The sequence below is a fragment of the Chiloscyllium plagiosum genome, unplaced genomic scaffold (genome assembly GCF_037043375.1).
Source record: "Chiloscyllium plagiosum isolate Xiang-an unplaced genomic scaffold, Cpla_swu_hap1 HiC_scaffold_13, whole genome shotgun sequence".
NCBI lineage: Eukaryota > Metazoa > Chordata > Chondrichthyes > Orectolobiformes > Hemiscylliidae > Chiloscyllium > Chiloscyllium plagiosum.
In genome coordinates, this window is record NW_028270151.1 from 5,199,098 (window position 1) to 5,215,522 (window position 16,425).

Consider the following 16,425-nt stretch of genomic DNA (forward strand, 5'->3'; position numbering starts at 1 on the left):
TGCAATGTGATGTAATGTTAACCATTTGCTTGAATGGATGGATCAAACTATAATGACAACGCAAAATTAACTTCTAGTTCAGTAATGTTGGATATTGTTGGGGATGTGGCGGGGGAAGAGGAGGAGTGGCCTTTTGGAGAAAGTAGCAACACCTAAGTTTGTGGCACAGTGGTTGGATCTGCGACACAGCAGGAGAGATTGTAGACTTGGGAGAGCTTTAGTGAGGGGGACTTGTAAGGGGAACTGGTTCTGTAGCAGCAAATGAGACTCTCGAACGGTACATTACCTCCTGGTGCCAGAGTCAGCAATGTCTTGGAGCAGCTGCAGAGCATTCAGAGTAGGAGGGCAGTGGAGGTGAGCAGTCAGCAGTTGTGCTATGTCGGGTCAAAATGAAATGAGGTCCTGCAGCTGGAATTGAGGTAGTAGATTAGAGGAAAACTACTATGATTGTAATCTCCAGATTGTTTTGAGTGCCATATGCTACTGAGCATAGGACTAGGCATGATCAGTGGCTAAAGGTATGGGGTGGGGGGTTAGATTTTTAAATCATAAGGGCAGTTTATGGGATCGGTTGAACCTATACAAACTGGATGTGTTGTGCCTGAAGAGGAATGGATCCAAAATCCATCCTGGGAGGTTTGCTCATCTGTTGGGGAGGTTTTAAACTAATTTGGCAGAGAGATGTAAAGTCAGGATCAAGTCCAATTAGATCTAGAAGGAATGCTAAGATAGGTCGGTCGGTGGAGAAGACATTTTTTCTGCTTTAGTGAAAGGAGCCTGACTGGTAAGGTGGATGGATTTTAGAGGAATGATCAACACATGGAGTTGGATGATGCAATCACAGATTATAGCTGAGGAAGGACCGGACTGGCAGCTCAACATTCTGGGGAACAGGTTTCTGGCATGATGGGGGGATGGAAGAGACATCGGGAGAATTGCAATATTGATAAAGGGAACCATTGCTTAGTAATAAGAAAGGACATCCTGGAAGGGTCTTTGAATGAGGTCATCTGGGTAGAGATTTGAAACTTTTTTTAAAAAAAAAAGCAATTGGTTTGCTGAGATTGTAGTACAGACCTCCCACATTCACTAACAAATATGGAGACAAATCACAGGAAGGTGAGAGAAGCAGGGTTATAGTTGTAGGGGACTTCAACTTTGCTAGCATCAACTGGATCTCCTTATTGTGCAAGGGTTAGATGGTGGAATTTTAAAATCTCCCCCCTTCCTCCCCAACTTTTGTCTCCCACTGCAACCTGAGATATTCACATTAGGCCCTGGTGATTTATGCACCTGTACGTCAGCTAAAACATCTAATACATCCTCCTAATTAATCTAAAAAGGTGTTTGAGAACTCTACTATCCCAACTGAAATCCACAGCCTACAGTATTTTTGACCCCAGTGAATACACAAGTATTCATCCACACCATTTGGCTCCACCTACACGTTGCCTCTTTGGTCCTCTAAAAGCTCTCATCATTTCCCTGGTGATCCTCTTAATATGTAAGGATACTAGTGAGAGTGGGTCATGTCTTATTGTGGCTAATTGATGTTTATGTATCCTGATGGCTAGTTTTCTGCCTGTTTGTCCAATGTAGTGTGATATAAATACAAAATACTTTGCAAGGACTGTAACAAGCACTACATTGGACAAACAGGCAGAAAACTAGCTACCGGAATACATGAACATCAATTAGCCACAAAAAGACGTGTCCGTGTCTCACTAGTATACTTACATACAGATGAGGAAGGACACCACTTTGACTGGGACAATACACCCATCCGAGGACAAGCCAAACAGAAACATGCATGAGAATTCGGAGAAGCACGGCATTCCAACCAGAACTCTATCAACAAACACATTGACTTGGATCCCATTTACCACCCCCAGTGAAAAAGAATAGGAAATGATGTCACCACAGGAAATGACATCACCAACCAAAGGAAACCTAAACATAAATAGAAATGGGGCCAAGTCACCAGCGCTTCATCCGGAGGGTCACTGATGTTACCTAGTATGGTGACAAAACATGTAAAAACAAACCTTCCAGCTCAGCAAATGAATCTACATCCATTAGTTATTCTCACTGAACGCAATCCTGGTGAAAAACAATAAGTGACATCACCTGACTTAAACACAAGTGTGTCTTTTTTTAGTTGCTGGATCAAAGCCCTAGATTTTCCATTTGGCATTGTCATAGAGATGTACAGCATGGAAACAGCCCCTTTGGTCGAACCCGTCCATGCCAACCAGATATCCCAACCCAGTCTAGTCCCACCTGCCAGCACCTGGCCCATATCCTTCCAAACCCTTCCTATTCATATACCCATCCAGGTGCCTTTTAAATGTTGCAATTGTACCAGCCTCCACCACATTCTCCAGCAGCTCATTCCATACACGTACCACCCTCCGCGTGAAAATGTTGCCCCATAGGTTTCCCTTCTATCTTTCCCCACTCACCCTTAACCTAGTTCTGGACTCCTCACCGCCCCCCCCCCCCCCCCCCCCAAAGGGAGAAGACTTTGTCTATTTATCCTATCCGTGCCCCTCATGACTTTATAAACCTCTGTAAAGTTACCCCTGAGCCTCCGACGCTCCAGGGAAAACAGCCCCAGTCTGTTCAACATCTCCCTATAGCTCAAATCCAAAGGAGTGCTCTGAGAACGGCGATTGACGCAGCGCAAGTAAATGACCCATCGTCACCCTTGGAGGAGAGATGGGTAATGCTGCTTTATTGGCAGAAGACAGGCGTTACGGCAAAACAGACTTCATTGCTGAGTAGCAGCATTTGGTTGGAATTTGATTTGCAACAGCAATGGTATTTTGGTTTGTCTTTTTGCTGTTTAATATTCCTGTTGCAAATTCGGGTAATTTGCTAATGTGTTGATACCATTGGGGAGCTTTTGTTTTTAAAGAGGAGCAAGGAATTGGGGGCATTGAATAGAATGTCCTAGTTAAGTCTTTGTTTCTCAGTTAAACTGAACATATGAACTCACTGGTAAAGTTCTGTCTTCCTAGTTCAGTATTGAGAAGGTATTAGAATTTGAGAAAGCAATCACATAATCACAAATGGTGGAGGTCAGATGATTTGTCAGCATTGGTTTGAAAGATACTTGCATGTATGCCTGTAAACTCTCCTTCCATAGAAACTAAACCATCGCTTGTTTCTTTATTTGTCTTTACAATCCCCTCCCTCCAAAAAAAAAAGCCAGTGGTGCGGTTTAGAAACATTTGAAAGTTATGATTGATACTGTTGAGGAAATTCTGGTAAGTGTCAGTTTTCCAAACCTTTGCGTCCTTTCTACTGGGGGATGCATGTAACTTGTGTACAACCAGAAGTGAAGGAGATAAGGAATCACAAACCAATCCCAGCTCAAGCAGCAAATCATAGGGCAAGTAAATTTCTTATTTATGTCTAAACTTGGTAAAGCCTTGTTGTACTGATTTAACTGTATGCATTTTTAAAAAACTATACATTTCGGTTTCTTGGTACAATCAAAATCACTATTTAAGGTAGGTTTTTTGGGTAAGCTTTGGATGCTGATGGTTTTTCTTACTCGGCCTGTGTATTTTAATTGCTTCAGTTGATCACTTTGTGTTGGCCATGGGTGAAATTCTTGGGCTAACAAATATTGCATAGAAATATCACACCAAGGGAAGGTCTTTCATGCCTTCACACCTGTGCCACTATTCAGTATGATCACAGCTGATCTTGCAACTCTATCCTGTTCCCACTTTCTCCCCATATCCTTTGATTCCTTTAGTCCTAAGAATGAGCCTGACTCCTCCTTGAAAGATTTAACATTGAAAAGGTTTAATGTTTTGGCTTGCACAGTATCCTGTGGCAGAGAATTCCACACACTCATCGCTCTGTGGGTGAAGAAATTCCTCCTCCTCTGTATCCTGTCACTTTTGCAGTTGTGTATTCCACTCTCTTTAGTAATGTAGGTGCACTGCCATTGTATTGTAAGCTTTATTTTCTCTGTGAATAAATAATGGGCTAAGACAGAAACAACTGTTCCTGTATTCCTTCTGTCACAAGCCTGTGTATAATTTAGCACACTTATTGAATGTGAGATAAATACACTGTTTTTACTTGTTTCAGTCAAATTATTTATCCCAAATTTTGTTTGTTGGTCATGTCATTGTCCCATATCCTTATTTTAGTTCTATGTAACTGGTCTTTTTAAACATCTGATCAAATGAGAAAGAAATTAGCTAACAAGGAGGGATGTTAGCCAGACCAATAATTATGAAGGTTAGAAAGAAATATAAAGTTTTGAGAATTGTTATGGATTTAAAATCTACCCTTTCAGCCTCCAGGAGAGGAACCTCTTGGTCGACTAGAGCCTCTGGGCAATGGGCCTTTGCTGGCACTTGTGCACAAAATGAATAACTGTCTGAGCCAGATGGAGCAATTTCCAGTGAAGGTGCACGATTTTCCAAGTGGGAATGGGACAGGAAGCAGGTAACAATTGTTTGGTAATTGATTTAACTAAATGGACATGTTGCAATTTAAGTTGTGTGGGGTAGTTGACCAGCATGATATAGCATATAGTTTTTATGCAAGCCCTTTATTTCCCTTGGAGTTAGGGGAACTTAATAATCTTAGGTCAGAATCTCTTTTTTTAAATTTCCTTGTGAACAATCCATTTTGTGCCAGAGTAGCCTAATGAGGAAACTATGCTGTCTATATTCCAGCGTTGGCTTGAAATTGTAGTCCGTCTCTGATCAGTGGTGACTGTCCCTTTCTGTCATCTCGGATGAGTGAAATAAAACTGCAATCTGTAGGAAGGCGCTCATATTGCCATGGGCATTTTAATGCACTGCCTAGCTGATGTCCATGTTAAAACTACCTTCTAATCTTGAAGGTCCAGCTGGAATCTAGAACTTCTAATATCATTCTATAGGATAATCTAATGGGTTGTAGTTACTGACATGGTCTGACTTCGAAATTATTGCTTTCAGAAAGCATCCTTTTCCCTTGTTAGCTTAATGGACAGAGGCCAACTGTGCTTCGTGATGGGTAAAAGTTATTTGCCTTTGCATTGTTCATGCAATGTTGACTTTTAACAGTTCTGCCTAATTAATGCATACAGAGAAGCATTTTTCATTGTCATTCTAAAAAATGTTTTCTTTGTTAACAGGGGCTCACAGGCCTTGAAATTCTTCAATACACACCAGTTAAAATGCCAGCTGCAGAGACACCCAGACAGCACCAATGTCAAGCAATGGAAGGGTGGTCCTGTGAAGATTGATCCATTGGCTTTAGTACAGGCTATTGAGCGCTATCTTGTCGTCAGAGGTGGTGGCTGCTTTATTTCTGTGTTAAGCAGTAAAACTTTATTTTCTTACCCTTTTGTCTTGTGCTGCAGACTTTACTGTTCAAGATTGATGATTAATGTGGTTGGGTAAAGATCGATTTGAGGGTGGGCAAGTTTTGGGCGGAAAAAAACCCATCATTGTCTGCATTTCATCACATTTCACTAATTTTAGGAACAGAATTATATTAACATTATTGACAATACAACCTGGCTTAAACATTAAGACATTAAAAATTAATGAATATACCAGAATTAAGAGGAGTTCATGAATCCACAACATATAAGTATTTATATTCGCAGTTTCTTTGGTTGACTCTTTTGGCTTACTACAAGTTGGACTGCAAATCCTTCATGGACGTAGGCTGACAGGCAAACCAAGACATACTCTTGGGTTGCTATCAATTCAGTTGTGGGACGTGGGAGTTATTGGCTCAGAGTTGCCCTTGAGAAGGCAGTAGTGAGCTCCAGTCAGTGTCCTGTAGTTTGACCCACAATGTTGTGAGGGGGGAGTTCCAGGATAAGGCTTTGTGCTTAGGAAATCATGTCTTACGAACTTGAAGAAGTTTTTTGAAGAAGTATCAAAGAGAATTAATGAGGGCAGAGCAGTAGATGTGATCTATACAGACTACAGTAAGGTGTTGGACAAGGTTCCCTAATGGAGATTGGTTAGCAAGGTTCAGACTCATGGAATACAGGGAGAACTAGCCATTTGGATACAGAACTGGCTCAAAGGTAGAAGACCGTAGTGGAGGGTTGCTTTTCAGACTGGAGGCCTATGACCAGTGGTGTACCACAAGGATCGGTGCTGGGTCCACTGCTTCTTGATGTTTATGTAAATGATTTGGATATGAGTATAGGAGGTGCAATTAGTAAGTTTGCACATGACACCAAAATTGGAGGTGTAGTGAAGAAGGTTACCTCTGAGTACGACAGGATCTTGATCAGCTGGGCCAATGGGCTGAGTGGCAGATGGAGCTTAATTTAGATAAATATGAGGTGCTGCATTTGGAAAACCAAATCAGAGCAGGACTTATACACCTTAATAAGGTCCTAGGGAGTGTTGCTGAACAAAGAGACCTTGGAGTGCAGGTGCATAGTTTCATGAAAGTGGAGTTGCAGGTAGATAGGATAGTGAAGAAGGTGTTTGATATGCTTTCCTTTATAGGTCAGAGTATTGAGTATAGCAGTTGTGAGGTTATGTTGCGGCTGTGCAGGACGTTGGTTAGGCCACTTTTGGAATATTGCATGCAGTTCTGGTCTCCTATCTATCGGAAGGATGTTGTGAAACTTGTCAATCTTTTCTGGATCATTTCAAGAATGTTGCCAGGGTTGGAGGATTTGAGCTATAGGGAGAGGCTGAACAGGCTGGGGCTGTTTTCCCTGGAGGTTGAGGGGTGGCCTTATGGAGGTTTATAAAATCATGAGGGGCATGGATAGGGTAAATAGGCAAAGTCTTTTCCCTGGGGTCAGGGAGTCCAGAGGGCATAGGTTTAGGGTGAGAGGGGAAAGATATGAAAGAGACCTGAGGGGCAACTTTTTCACGCAGAGAGTGGTACATGTATGGAATGAGCTGCCAGAGGATGTGGTGGAGACTGGTACAGCATTTAAATGACATCTGAATGGGTATATGAATAGGAAGGGCTGAGAAGGATATGGGCCGAGTGCTGGCAGGTGGGCCTAGATTAGCTTGGGATATCAAGTGACCACGGATGGTTTGGACTGAAGGGTCTGTTTCTGGGCTGTACATCTGACTCTGACAGTGAAGGAACAGAGGTGTTTCCAAGTTAGGAAGGTGAGTGGCTTGGAGGGGAACTTTTAAGGTGGTTGTTCCTATGTATCTGCTGCCTCGTCTTTCTAAATGGAAACGGTCCTGGGTTTGGAAGGTGCTATCTAAGGAGCTGTGAAGTTCTGCAGTGCAGTTTGTAAGTAATGCACGCTGCTGCTACTGAACATCTGTGATAGGGGGAGGAGATGCTTGTGGATGAAGTGCCAATCAAGAAGGCTGCTTTGTTCTGGATGGTGTCGAGTTTTGTGTGATGTTGGCGTTGTACCCATCCAGTCAAGTGGGGAGTATTCCATCACACTGTCTTGACTTGTACCTCGATGATGGACAGGTTTTGGGGAGTCAGGAGGTGAGTTCCTGGCTGCAGTATTCCTAGCCTCTGACCTGCTGTTGTAGCCACTCTTTATGTGGTGAGTCCAGTTGAGTTTCTACTCAGTGGTAATCCCCAGGATGTTGACACTGGGGGTTATGATGGTAATGTCTTTGAATAACAAGGGGCAGTGGTTAGATTGTTCCTCATTGCCTGACATTTGTGTGACATGAATGTTACTTGTCAGCCCAAGCCTGGATATTGTCCAGATCTTATTGAACATGGACTGCTTCTTTGTAATTAGAAGGAGCAAATTGTGTTGGTTTGTCCTCCTCGCAAATATTTTAGCTAGGTTATTCCTTGAGAATCCCACTAACTGCGATTGAGATCTTTGTATGGAACTTTAAATATACTGCAACCAAAATGTACACCAGGGCTTTGGTGGAATAACGTTATTTGGTTGCATTCCAAATTTGGGTTTTAGTTATCGCAAGTATAATCCTGAAGTGTTTGCTTAAAAGATGAGAAATTGTATAATGGATGCTGTATAAGAAAAAAACTGGGATTCATCAGTTTTTCTAATTGAGAGCAAAGCCTGACAAGAGAGATCCTTGATTTTGTGGGAGATGACAGAGGAAATGTCCTGTCTTAAAAATAATATGTAGAAAAATATGAGCACCGTTGGGTTTGTGTGTGCTTGGCTGCTTGGAGACCAAAACACATTTTTTTTCAAGAGAAATAAATATGTGGTGAACTGCAAAACAACTTTTGTAGCTACTCTCAGGATGGTTATTATGTCTCCAAAACCGAAGTTGTTGTCTAGCAAGGACTTCAAATGGGACAAAGCTCCTGGTCAAACCTTAATTATTTCATTAGATAGCTGACATCCAAATTTGGAACCTGAGTAAACTATTCCGTTCATCAAGCTCTCTCCTCCAGTTGTTAAAATGGCTGATCTAATAATAGCTTCATTTTCCTGCTTAGCCCCCATGCCCTTTGACTCCCTTAGTTAAGAGTCTGACTACCTGTTCCTTTTAAAAATATTTCATAATGTTCCTTCCACTTCTCTCTGGGGAGATTTCCACAGACCCCCAGAGAAAGAAATCCTCTTCTCTGCCCTAAATTGGAAACCCCCTCTGTCCCATAGTTAAGCAGTCTCCCAGAAAGGGAAGTATCTAGTCGTCTTGTGTCATTGTTTCAAAAAGATCAGCTCTCACTTTCTGATGGACGCAACCCAAACTTTCCACCTAAGATAACCCTGCATCTCTGAGATCCATTTCTAAGCTGTTTCTAATGTAGCATATATCAAGTTTCATCAGGATGATGTCAAATATTTAATGTGGGAATAAAATCTCTAAACCTTTTAGAAGGAGACAAAGCTATAAAAGAATATTGAATAGATGAGAAAGTTAGCTAAAATGTGCTAACGTGTCATTATATGTAACGCTTTTGGACTGAGTTACTCTTTTGGTTTTGAAATAGTTTTCAGTTAGATGTTTGTGTCTATGCATCATCCATGTTCAAAAGGCTCATGGACAGCTATATGGGGGGTGGTGGTGGATGAGCAGTGTTGCTTTAGTTTCCCTGTTTGTGTGTTATGTTTAACTCTTGGACACTAGTTCACAATTGGATGGCCAAAATTACCTCTAAATTGGGAACACCTAGACATAAGCTGTATCCAACAAGTATACATTTGGACATAGGCACCTCAATTCATGGTCAAATTTCAAGTTTATTGCTTTGATGTTTACATTTATTCTTGACCTCCAGTAATCTGTGGTTGCCTAAGATCTGATAATTTGGAGCTCATCTTGATGTAATATTTCTGTAATTCAAGGGTATGGAAGAATACGTGAGGAAGATGAGGACAGTGATGATGATGGCTCAGATGATGAAATTGATGAGTCATTGGTAAGTTTGTCACTTATGTTAACAATCTGAAAGTAACAAAGTTTCAGTAAACAGGCTTGATTATTAGAACAAAGAACCTGACAGCACAAGAACATGCCCTTCGGCCCCCTAAGCCTGCGCCGATCCAGATCCTTGATCTAAACCTGCTGTCTGTTTTCTAAGGATCTGTATCCCTTTGTTCCCCGCCCATTCATGTATCTGTCTAGATACATCTTAAATGATGCTATCATTCCTGTCCCTACCACCTCCGCTGGCAAAGTGTTCCAGGCACCCACCCACCCACATGCACGTGTAGAACTTTCCACGCGTATCTCCCCTAAACTTTTCATGTCTCACTTCAAACTTGTGGCCCCAAGTAATTGAGTCTCCCATTCTGGGGAAACAATTTCTTGCTATCCACCCTGTCTGTATCTGTCATGATTATTGTAGGCCTCAATCAGGTCTTCCCTTAACCTCCTCCATTCTAATGAAAACAATCCTAACCTACTCATATGTCTCTTCATTGCTATCACTCTTCATACCAGGCAACATCCTGGTGAACCTCCTCTGCACCCTCTCCAAAGCATCCACAACCTTTTGGTAATGTGGCGACCAGAACTGTACGCAGTAGAGTATGGTAGTGTTTGTGAGAGCCATATAAGATGCAAATGAAGGATAATTCTCCTGTTCACTCCTGTCTTAAACAAATCTTAATATGTTTGTAAACAAGAGGATTGGTGCTTGAAAATGTTGAATTGAATTAAGAAAAGATTTACAAGGATGTTGCCAGGGTTGGAGGGTTTGAACCATAGGGAGAGACTGAAAAGGCTGGGGCTGTTTTCCCTGGAACTTCAGAGGCTGAACGGTGACCTTTATCATAGAATTAATACCGTGTGGAAACAGGCCCTTTGGCCCAATGAGTCCACACCGACCTTCAGAAGAATATCCCATCCAAACCCATTCCCCATTACTCTATGTACCCCTGACTAATGCACCTAACCTACACATCCCTGAACACTATGGGCAATTCAGCATGGCCAATTCACCTAACCTGCGCATCTTTGGACTGTAGGAGGAAACCAGAGCACATGGAGGAAACCCACGCAGATGTGGGGAGAATGTGCAAACTCAACACAGTCGCCAGAGGCTGGAATCGAACCTAGGTCCTGGCGCTGTAAGGCAGCAGTGCTAACCACTGAGCCCCCAAGGGGCATGGTTAGGATGAATAGCCAAGGTCTTTTCCCAGGGTAGGAGAGTCTACAACTAGACTGCATAGGCTTAAAGTGAGAGGGGAAAGCTTTAAAAGGGACCTGAGGTGCAACTTTTTCACACAGAGGGTGATGTGTGTATGGAACAAGCTGCCAGAAGAAGTGGTGGAGGTGGGTTACAGCATCTAAAAGGCATCTAGATGGGTACATGAATAAGAAGGGTTTAGAGGGAAATGGGCCAAATGCTGGCAAATGGGACTAGATCAGATTGGGATGTCTGGTCAGCCTGGACGAATTGTTTCCATGCTGTATAACTCAATGACTGTGTAAAGTTGTTAATGATGCAGTATGATGTATATATTCCTGATCACAATTTAAAATAACAGTTTAACACTGAGGGTTCCTTTTTGATGTGGAAGAAAGAAGATTGATAAAGTAACGGAAAATAAGCTAAAGTAGATGCAACCTCTATTCACTTGTACCCATTGTCTTAGTTCTGAATTTGTTGCATTGATGTTTAGTTTGTGAAATCTCCAGCAAGTCCTCACTTCATGTTACACTTGCATTCCTGAGAAGTGTGACTTTGCTCTTAATCAGAAAATCGGATTCACTTAATGTAAATACTGTAGTTGCTTACTCAACAGAAAGCATTCAAACAATGTGTCCTTTAAGTTAAAATGCTTCAAATTAATGAATTCTTGTTTTGTTCAATAAATGAACTTCTGAAAATTATTTTGAGACTTGAAGTTATCTCCTGCTCATTGCCTCCTCTTGCCACCAAATGTGCTCCTGACATCCCTTCCCCCAAACCTGTGTTCACTTTGTATTTCATGGCCACAGCTGACCGTCTGACACACCACCTCTCCCACTCCTTCACCCTCCTTGCTACAAATCTTTACTCTTTTTAACCTCCCAGTCTGTCTGTCTCACTTGCAACTTTCCTTGTCTGCACCCTGGCTGTGATTGAGGGCTCAGGGGATGTCAATCAGGCAAGACAACTCCAACTTGCAGGAGGCAAATGATGAACTAAAGGGTTGGTAATGAGAGGATGGGTCAGGGAGCTACGAAGATGAATGAACTGGTAGACTGGGAGCAGAAGAGGCTATAAACTGGAGGTCAAAGGTGAGAGGAAGTATCAATGATCAGCAGAGAGAGCTCCCCAGTGTGCTAATTAGGTCACTGAACTTCACATCAAACAAGAAATGACTTCAAAATGGGATGCTTGATGATAAGCATACTGGTCCTTGAACTTTTTTTTTTACTTGTTTGTGGAATGTGGGTTTAGCTGTCTGGGCCAATACTTGTTTCCCATCTCATGTGGCTTTAGCAGAGCATGGTGATGGAGGGCGTTCCAGAATTTTACAGCAGCAACAATGAAGGAATGATATAATTCCAGGTCCAGGCTTTAAGGGGAACTTGATGTTTGGTGGCATGGCCCTTCAAGGTGGGAGGGATCATGGATTTTTGAAGGTGCTGTTGAAGGAGCCATGGTGAGTTGTGCAGTTAAGTTCAGAGATAGTACTCTCTGCTGCCACTGTTGTGGTGCAGTGAGTGACTTTTGAAAATGTTAAATGTGGTATCAATTGAGCAAATTGCTTTGTCCTGAATGATGTGTCTTGCATGTTGGATTCTGAAGGCAAATGAAGAGTATTCACTCAAACCCCTGATTTGTCTTGTAAATGGTGGAAAGGCTTTGAGCCAGATGTGAGTTTGCCGCAAAATCACCAGCTTCTGACCTGTTGTATATGGCAGGTTCAGTTTCTAGTCAGTAGTAACTCCCAAGATAATGTGTTTCAGTGCCACTGAATGTCAAGAGGCAGTGGTTACATTGCCTCTTGGAGGTGACCATTGCCCCGGCACTTTTGTAGCTCCTTGTTAGTCTAAGAGTGATGTCTTCGAGGCCTTGTTATGCATGGATGCTTACTGCTTCCGTATCTGAGGCATCACGGATGGTATCGACCATTGTGCAATCATCATCAAACAGCCTCACCCCAACCTTATGATGGAGGGATGGTCATTTGTGAAACTGCTCAAGATGATTGAGCCTAGGATTCCAACCTGAGGAATTAATCAGCATTGAAGCTAACAACTTAATAGGGACTTGCCGTATTTGGTACATGTTTTGGAGAATTTATCATAATCTTATTACTGGGTTCATGTCTATTTCCCCAGAATTAAATAGTCTTGGAAGTATTTAGTCCCTGGTTATTTTATTTGGTAAAATCTAGCTATTACCAATCCAGATTACCATTATTCAGGGTTGGAGCATCAAAAGCAGAAGTTCTCTTCCCATTGTGTTTCTTGTAGCTGGTTTGCCTAATGCCAGAGTATGGCACAGGCTTTTATAAACAAATGTTGAAATATATCTGCAGTATGATGCTTCATCACAAGGTGGTGCAATTTTGATAGGGCAGGTTCAATGTTATGAGACCATGAAGGAGGGAATAGTATATGATATGCTTCAGTGTGCTTACAGTTTTATGCAATATCCAAGCGAAGTTGCCTGTATTTTCTTAAATTGTTTACCTTCTTCACTTTTCATCTGTCCTGCAAATTGGCCTTTTCAAATTGTTCCTTGTGTCCTTGCTCCTGTTGTTTTTATTAAAATGTCAGTTGCTTTATATTTTGGCATGACCAAAATAAGAACAAGAGTCATTTAGTCCCTTAAACTTGGTCTGCCTTTCAGATGATGGCTGATCTCAGCTGTAATGGTATTCATCTGCCTTGACCTCTTACCTCTGGCTAGCAAAACCCTTTAGATCTCAAGTTTGAGCTAGTGTCTGCTTTTTAAGGGAGAGAGTTTCACACTTCATAAATGTGCACAAAATGTTGTACCTTTCGATTTGCATCGCAAAATTCAAGCAGGTGGATGTAGGTCAACTTTTTTTAAAATGTCAGTAAATTTAAAACTATGACTGACATACCATGAGTTGCAAGGAAGCATGTGAATGCAGTGGTATGTCTGGGAGACCACCTGTACTGTTAATGAATAAAATGCTCATACAATTGAATTTATCATGGGGAGAGTTAACAGCAAAGGTAATTAAATAAGTATTGGCTTCAGAAAACATGGTTCAAAGTCTCCAGTTTAGGACAGAGTTCCATTAGAAGAGAACATTTTTTCCCAACAGAGGAACAAATGTTTTACAGTTACATTTCGGGCAATTGCTGAGCTTAGACAGAAGTTGTTAGACCTGAGAATTGAGAGGTTTAATATCAGATAGGCTCTGAAAGGAATCCTTTTTTAAAGAAGAAAATCTCTCAACATTCCAAGGGGAGGCAAGTGTAAAGCTTTCGTTAACTAACAATTTTAAAAAGCTGAGGCAAGTGAATTTCCTTTAAGACGACAGCTTGCAAACTCTGTTTTCTTCCCTGACCCCGACCCACCACCATGCACGCGCGTGCTCTCTCTGGTTTTCGTCCTGTTCCCCTTCTTAACCATCACATTAACAAACTGCAAAGTTCAGCTCAAGATCTATCAAGTTAGGTTTAATTCTGGGATCTGGCTCCTTCTGTATTACCATCAGCTGAGATAATAACACAGCCCCCTTCCATCCTGTGTGTGAAATGTCTCCTCCTTGCTCTCCTGAATAGCTTGGCCAGTTTTGATTCTGCTCCTTTGACTGTCCTACCAAAGTTCTAAATTTCAATCAACTCACTGCTTAACTTTCTGTCTCAGGGACCATAAGCCTCCTTTATGTTCTTATAATATAAGCTTTGGTGACCCATCTATGAATTTGCACATCACGAAGATTCTTGGATGTCTTTCCATGCTCATGCTGCCCAGAGCTCTGCACAGTATTCAAATGACCCGGGCTTTATATAGTTGTTCTAAACCTGCTAATTTTTTGCTAGCTATTTGAGAATAAAGGTTAATGTTCCATTAACCTTTTTGATTAGACATAGACATAGACATAGAACAATACAGCACAGAACAGGCCCTTCGGCCCACGATGTTGTGCCGAACATTTGTCCGAGCTTAAGCACCCATCCATGTACCTATCCAATTGCCGCTTAAAGGTCACCAATGATTCTGACTCTACCGCTCCCACAGGCAGTGCATTCCATGCCCCCACCACACTCTGGGTAAAGAACCTACCCCTGACATCTCCCCTATACCTTCCACCCTTCACCTTAAATTTATGTCCCCTTGTAACATTCTGTTGTACCTGGGGAAAAAGTTTCTGATTGTCGACTCTATCTATTCCCCTGATCATCATGTACACCTCTATCAAGTCACCCCTCATCCTTCGCCGTTCCAATGAGAAAAGGCCGAGCACTCTCAACCTATCCTCGTACGACCTATTCTCCATTCCAGGCAACATCCTGGTAAATCTTCTCTGCACCCTCTCCAAAGCTTTCACATCTTTCCTAAAGTGAGGCGACCAGAGCTGCACACAGTACTCCAAATGTGGACTAACCAAAGTCCTGTACAGCTGTAACATCACTTCACGACTCTTGAATTCAACCCCAGATACGAATTATTTCGTATCTGAATAATATTTTGGTGATCTGCATACATGGACCTCCAAATTAATTTAGATCTCTGCTGCTCCCAAATTTTCACCATTCAAAAGAATATTTTGATCTGAATTGAAATCAACGTGCAATTGTTTTACTCAAACTTTGTGTCAGCGTCTCTAATTTTGTGTCCCTGCTTATTCATAGGATGCCACTACCTTTTTGTCGCAAATTTAATGTAGTTGTAAGAATAGGCTGATCAGAAATGCACTTTTTTAAAAAAAAAGTGTGTCTGATTCAACTTTGAGAACTTCTATTTATATGTTTGGGTTTCCTTGGATTGGTGATGTAATTTCCTGTGGTAATGACATCACAGGAAATGACATAAATAGACAGCAGGAATCGTCAACAGTGCTTCGTCTGGAGGCCTACTGAAGATCTTGCCCAGCAGGGTGACGAAATGTCTGGAAATGAACCTTCCAGCTCAGCGAACAAACTGGTTTCATTTTTATCAAATGTTAAACAGAAGATGTTGGGGTGAACCTCAACTTGAGCTACAAATCTTCTCAAAACTTGCTAGGTAGCACTCTACCCAGATAGACTACTTAATGTTTACTTCATTGTTGTAAATCCTACTTGAGGGCCTGAGTCCAACTACAGACTGAACGATAAATTCACCCCAACATCATCTGTTTAACATTTGATAAAAATGAAACCAGTTTCTGAGCTGTATATTTTTACTGATTTAATTCATGACAACTCATTTTGGCAATTGAGTATTGATACAGATCTTTTTTCTTTAATATTCTGGAATACTTGCTCATAGGAGTTGATTTGACTGCTCTGTTTTGTATTCTCTTTAGGCTGCCCAGTTCTTGAATTCAGGAAGTGTAAGGCATAGACTACAGTTTTACATAGGAGATCACTTGCTGCCTTACAACATGACTGTTTACCAAGCTGTCAGGCAGTTCAGTGTGCAAGCTGATGATGAAAGGGAGTCCACGGATGATGAAAGTAACCCATTAGGGAGAGCAGGAATATGGACTAAGACGCATACAATATGGTATGTATTCAACATTTCCAACAGAGCTTCACTGAAAACTTGTTTTTAAAAATTTGCCTGCTGATTCCTATTGCTCTGCAGTATTTAAGAAAACTGAAGAGATAAGCATTGGCCCATAGCTTTCTGTAGTTTTTGTTGCTGTTCTCGCAAAAAGCATGCAATAAATGTTTTGTAACCAACATTAGACAGACAACCTTCTGAAGAAGGGTCACTGGACTTTAAACATTAAGTCTGACTTCTCCATAGATCCTGCCAGACTGTAGAGTTTTTCCGGCAACGTTGTTTTTGCTTTAGACAACCAGTAATTTTAAAGCATTAAATGCTTCATAAACTCAGTCAAAACTTTCAATAATCTAAAAATAGTTGCAATAATTTCTAGCTCTT

The 16,425-nt window shown here is 41.5% G+C and overlaps 1 protein-coding gene across 9 annotated transcripts in view; it reads left to right on the top strand.

Annotated features, from left to right (window-relative positions):
- Nucleotides 1-16,425, top strand: part of trip12 (thyroid hormone receptor interactor 12) — a 216,345-nt gene that overhangs the window by 159,065 nt on the left and 40,855 nt on the right. For 7 of the 9 annotated variants that reach the window (XM_043702803.2, XM_043702804.2, XM_043702806.2 and 4 more), the window contains 4 exons: nucleotides 4,319-4,470; nucleotides 5,150-5,337; nucleotides 9,257-9,330; nucleotides 15,842-16,041. In XM_043702803.2, coding sequence (XP_043558738.2) covers nucleotides 4,319-4,470; nucleotides 5,150-5,337; nucleotides 9,257-9,330; nucleotides 15,842-16,041 — 614 coding nt within the window. The remainder of the gene's footprint in view (nucleotides 1-4,318; nucleotides 4,471-5,149; nucleotides 5,338-9,256; nucleotides 9,331-15,841; nucleotides 16,042-16,425) is intronic. The other 2 variants (XM_043702810.2, XM_043702813.2) reach the window with 1 other exon arrangement.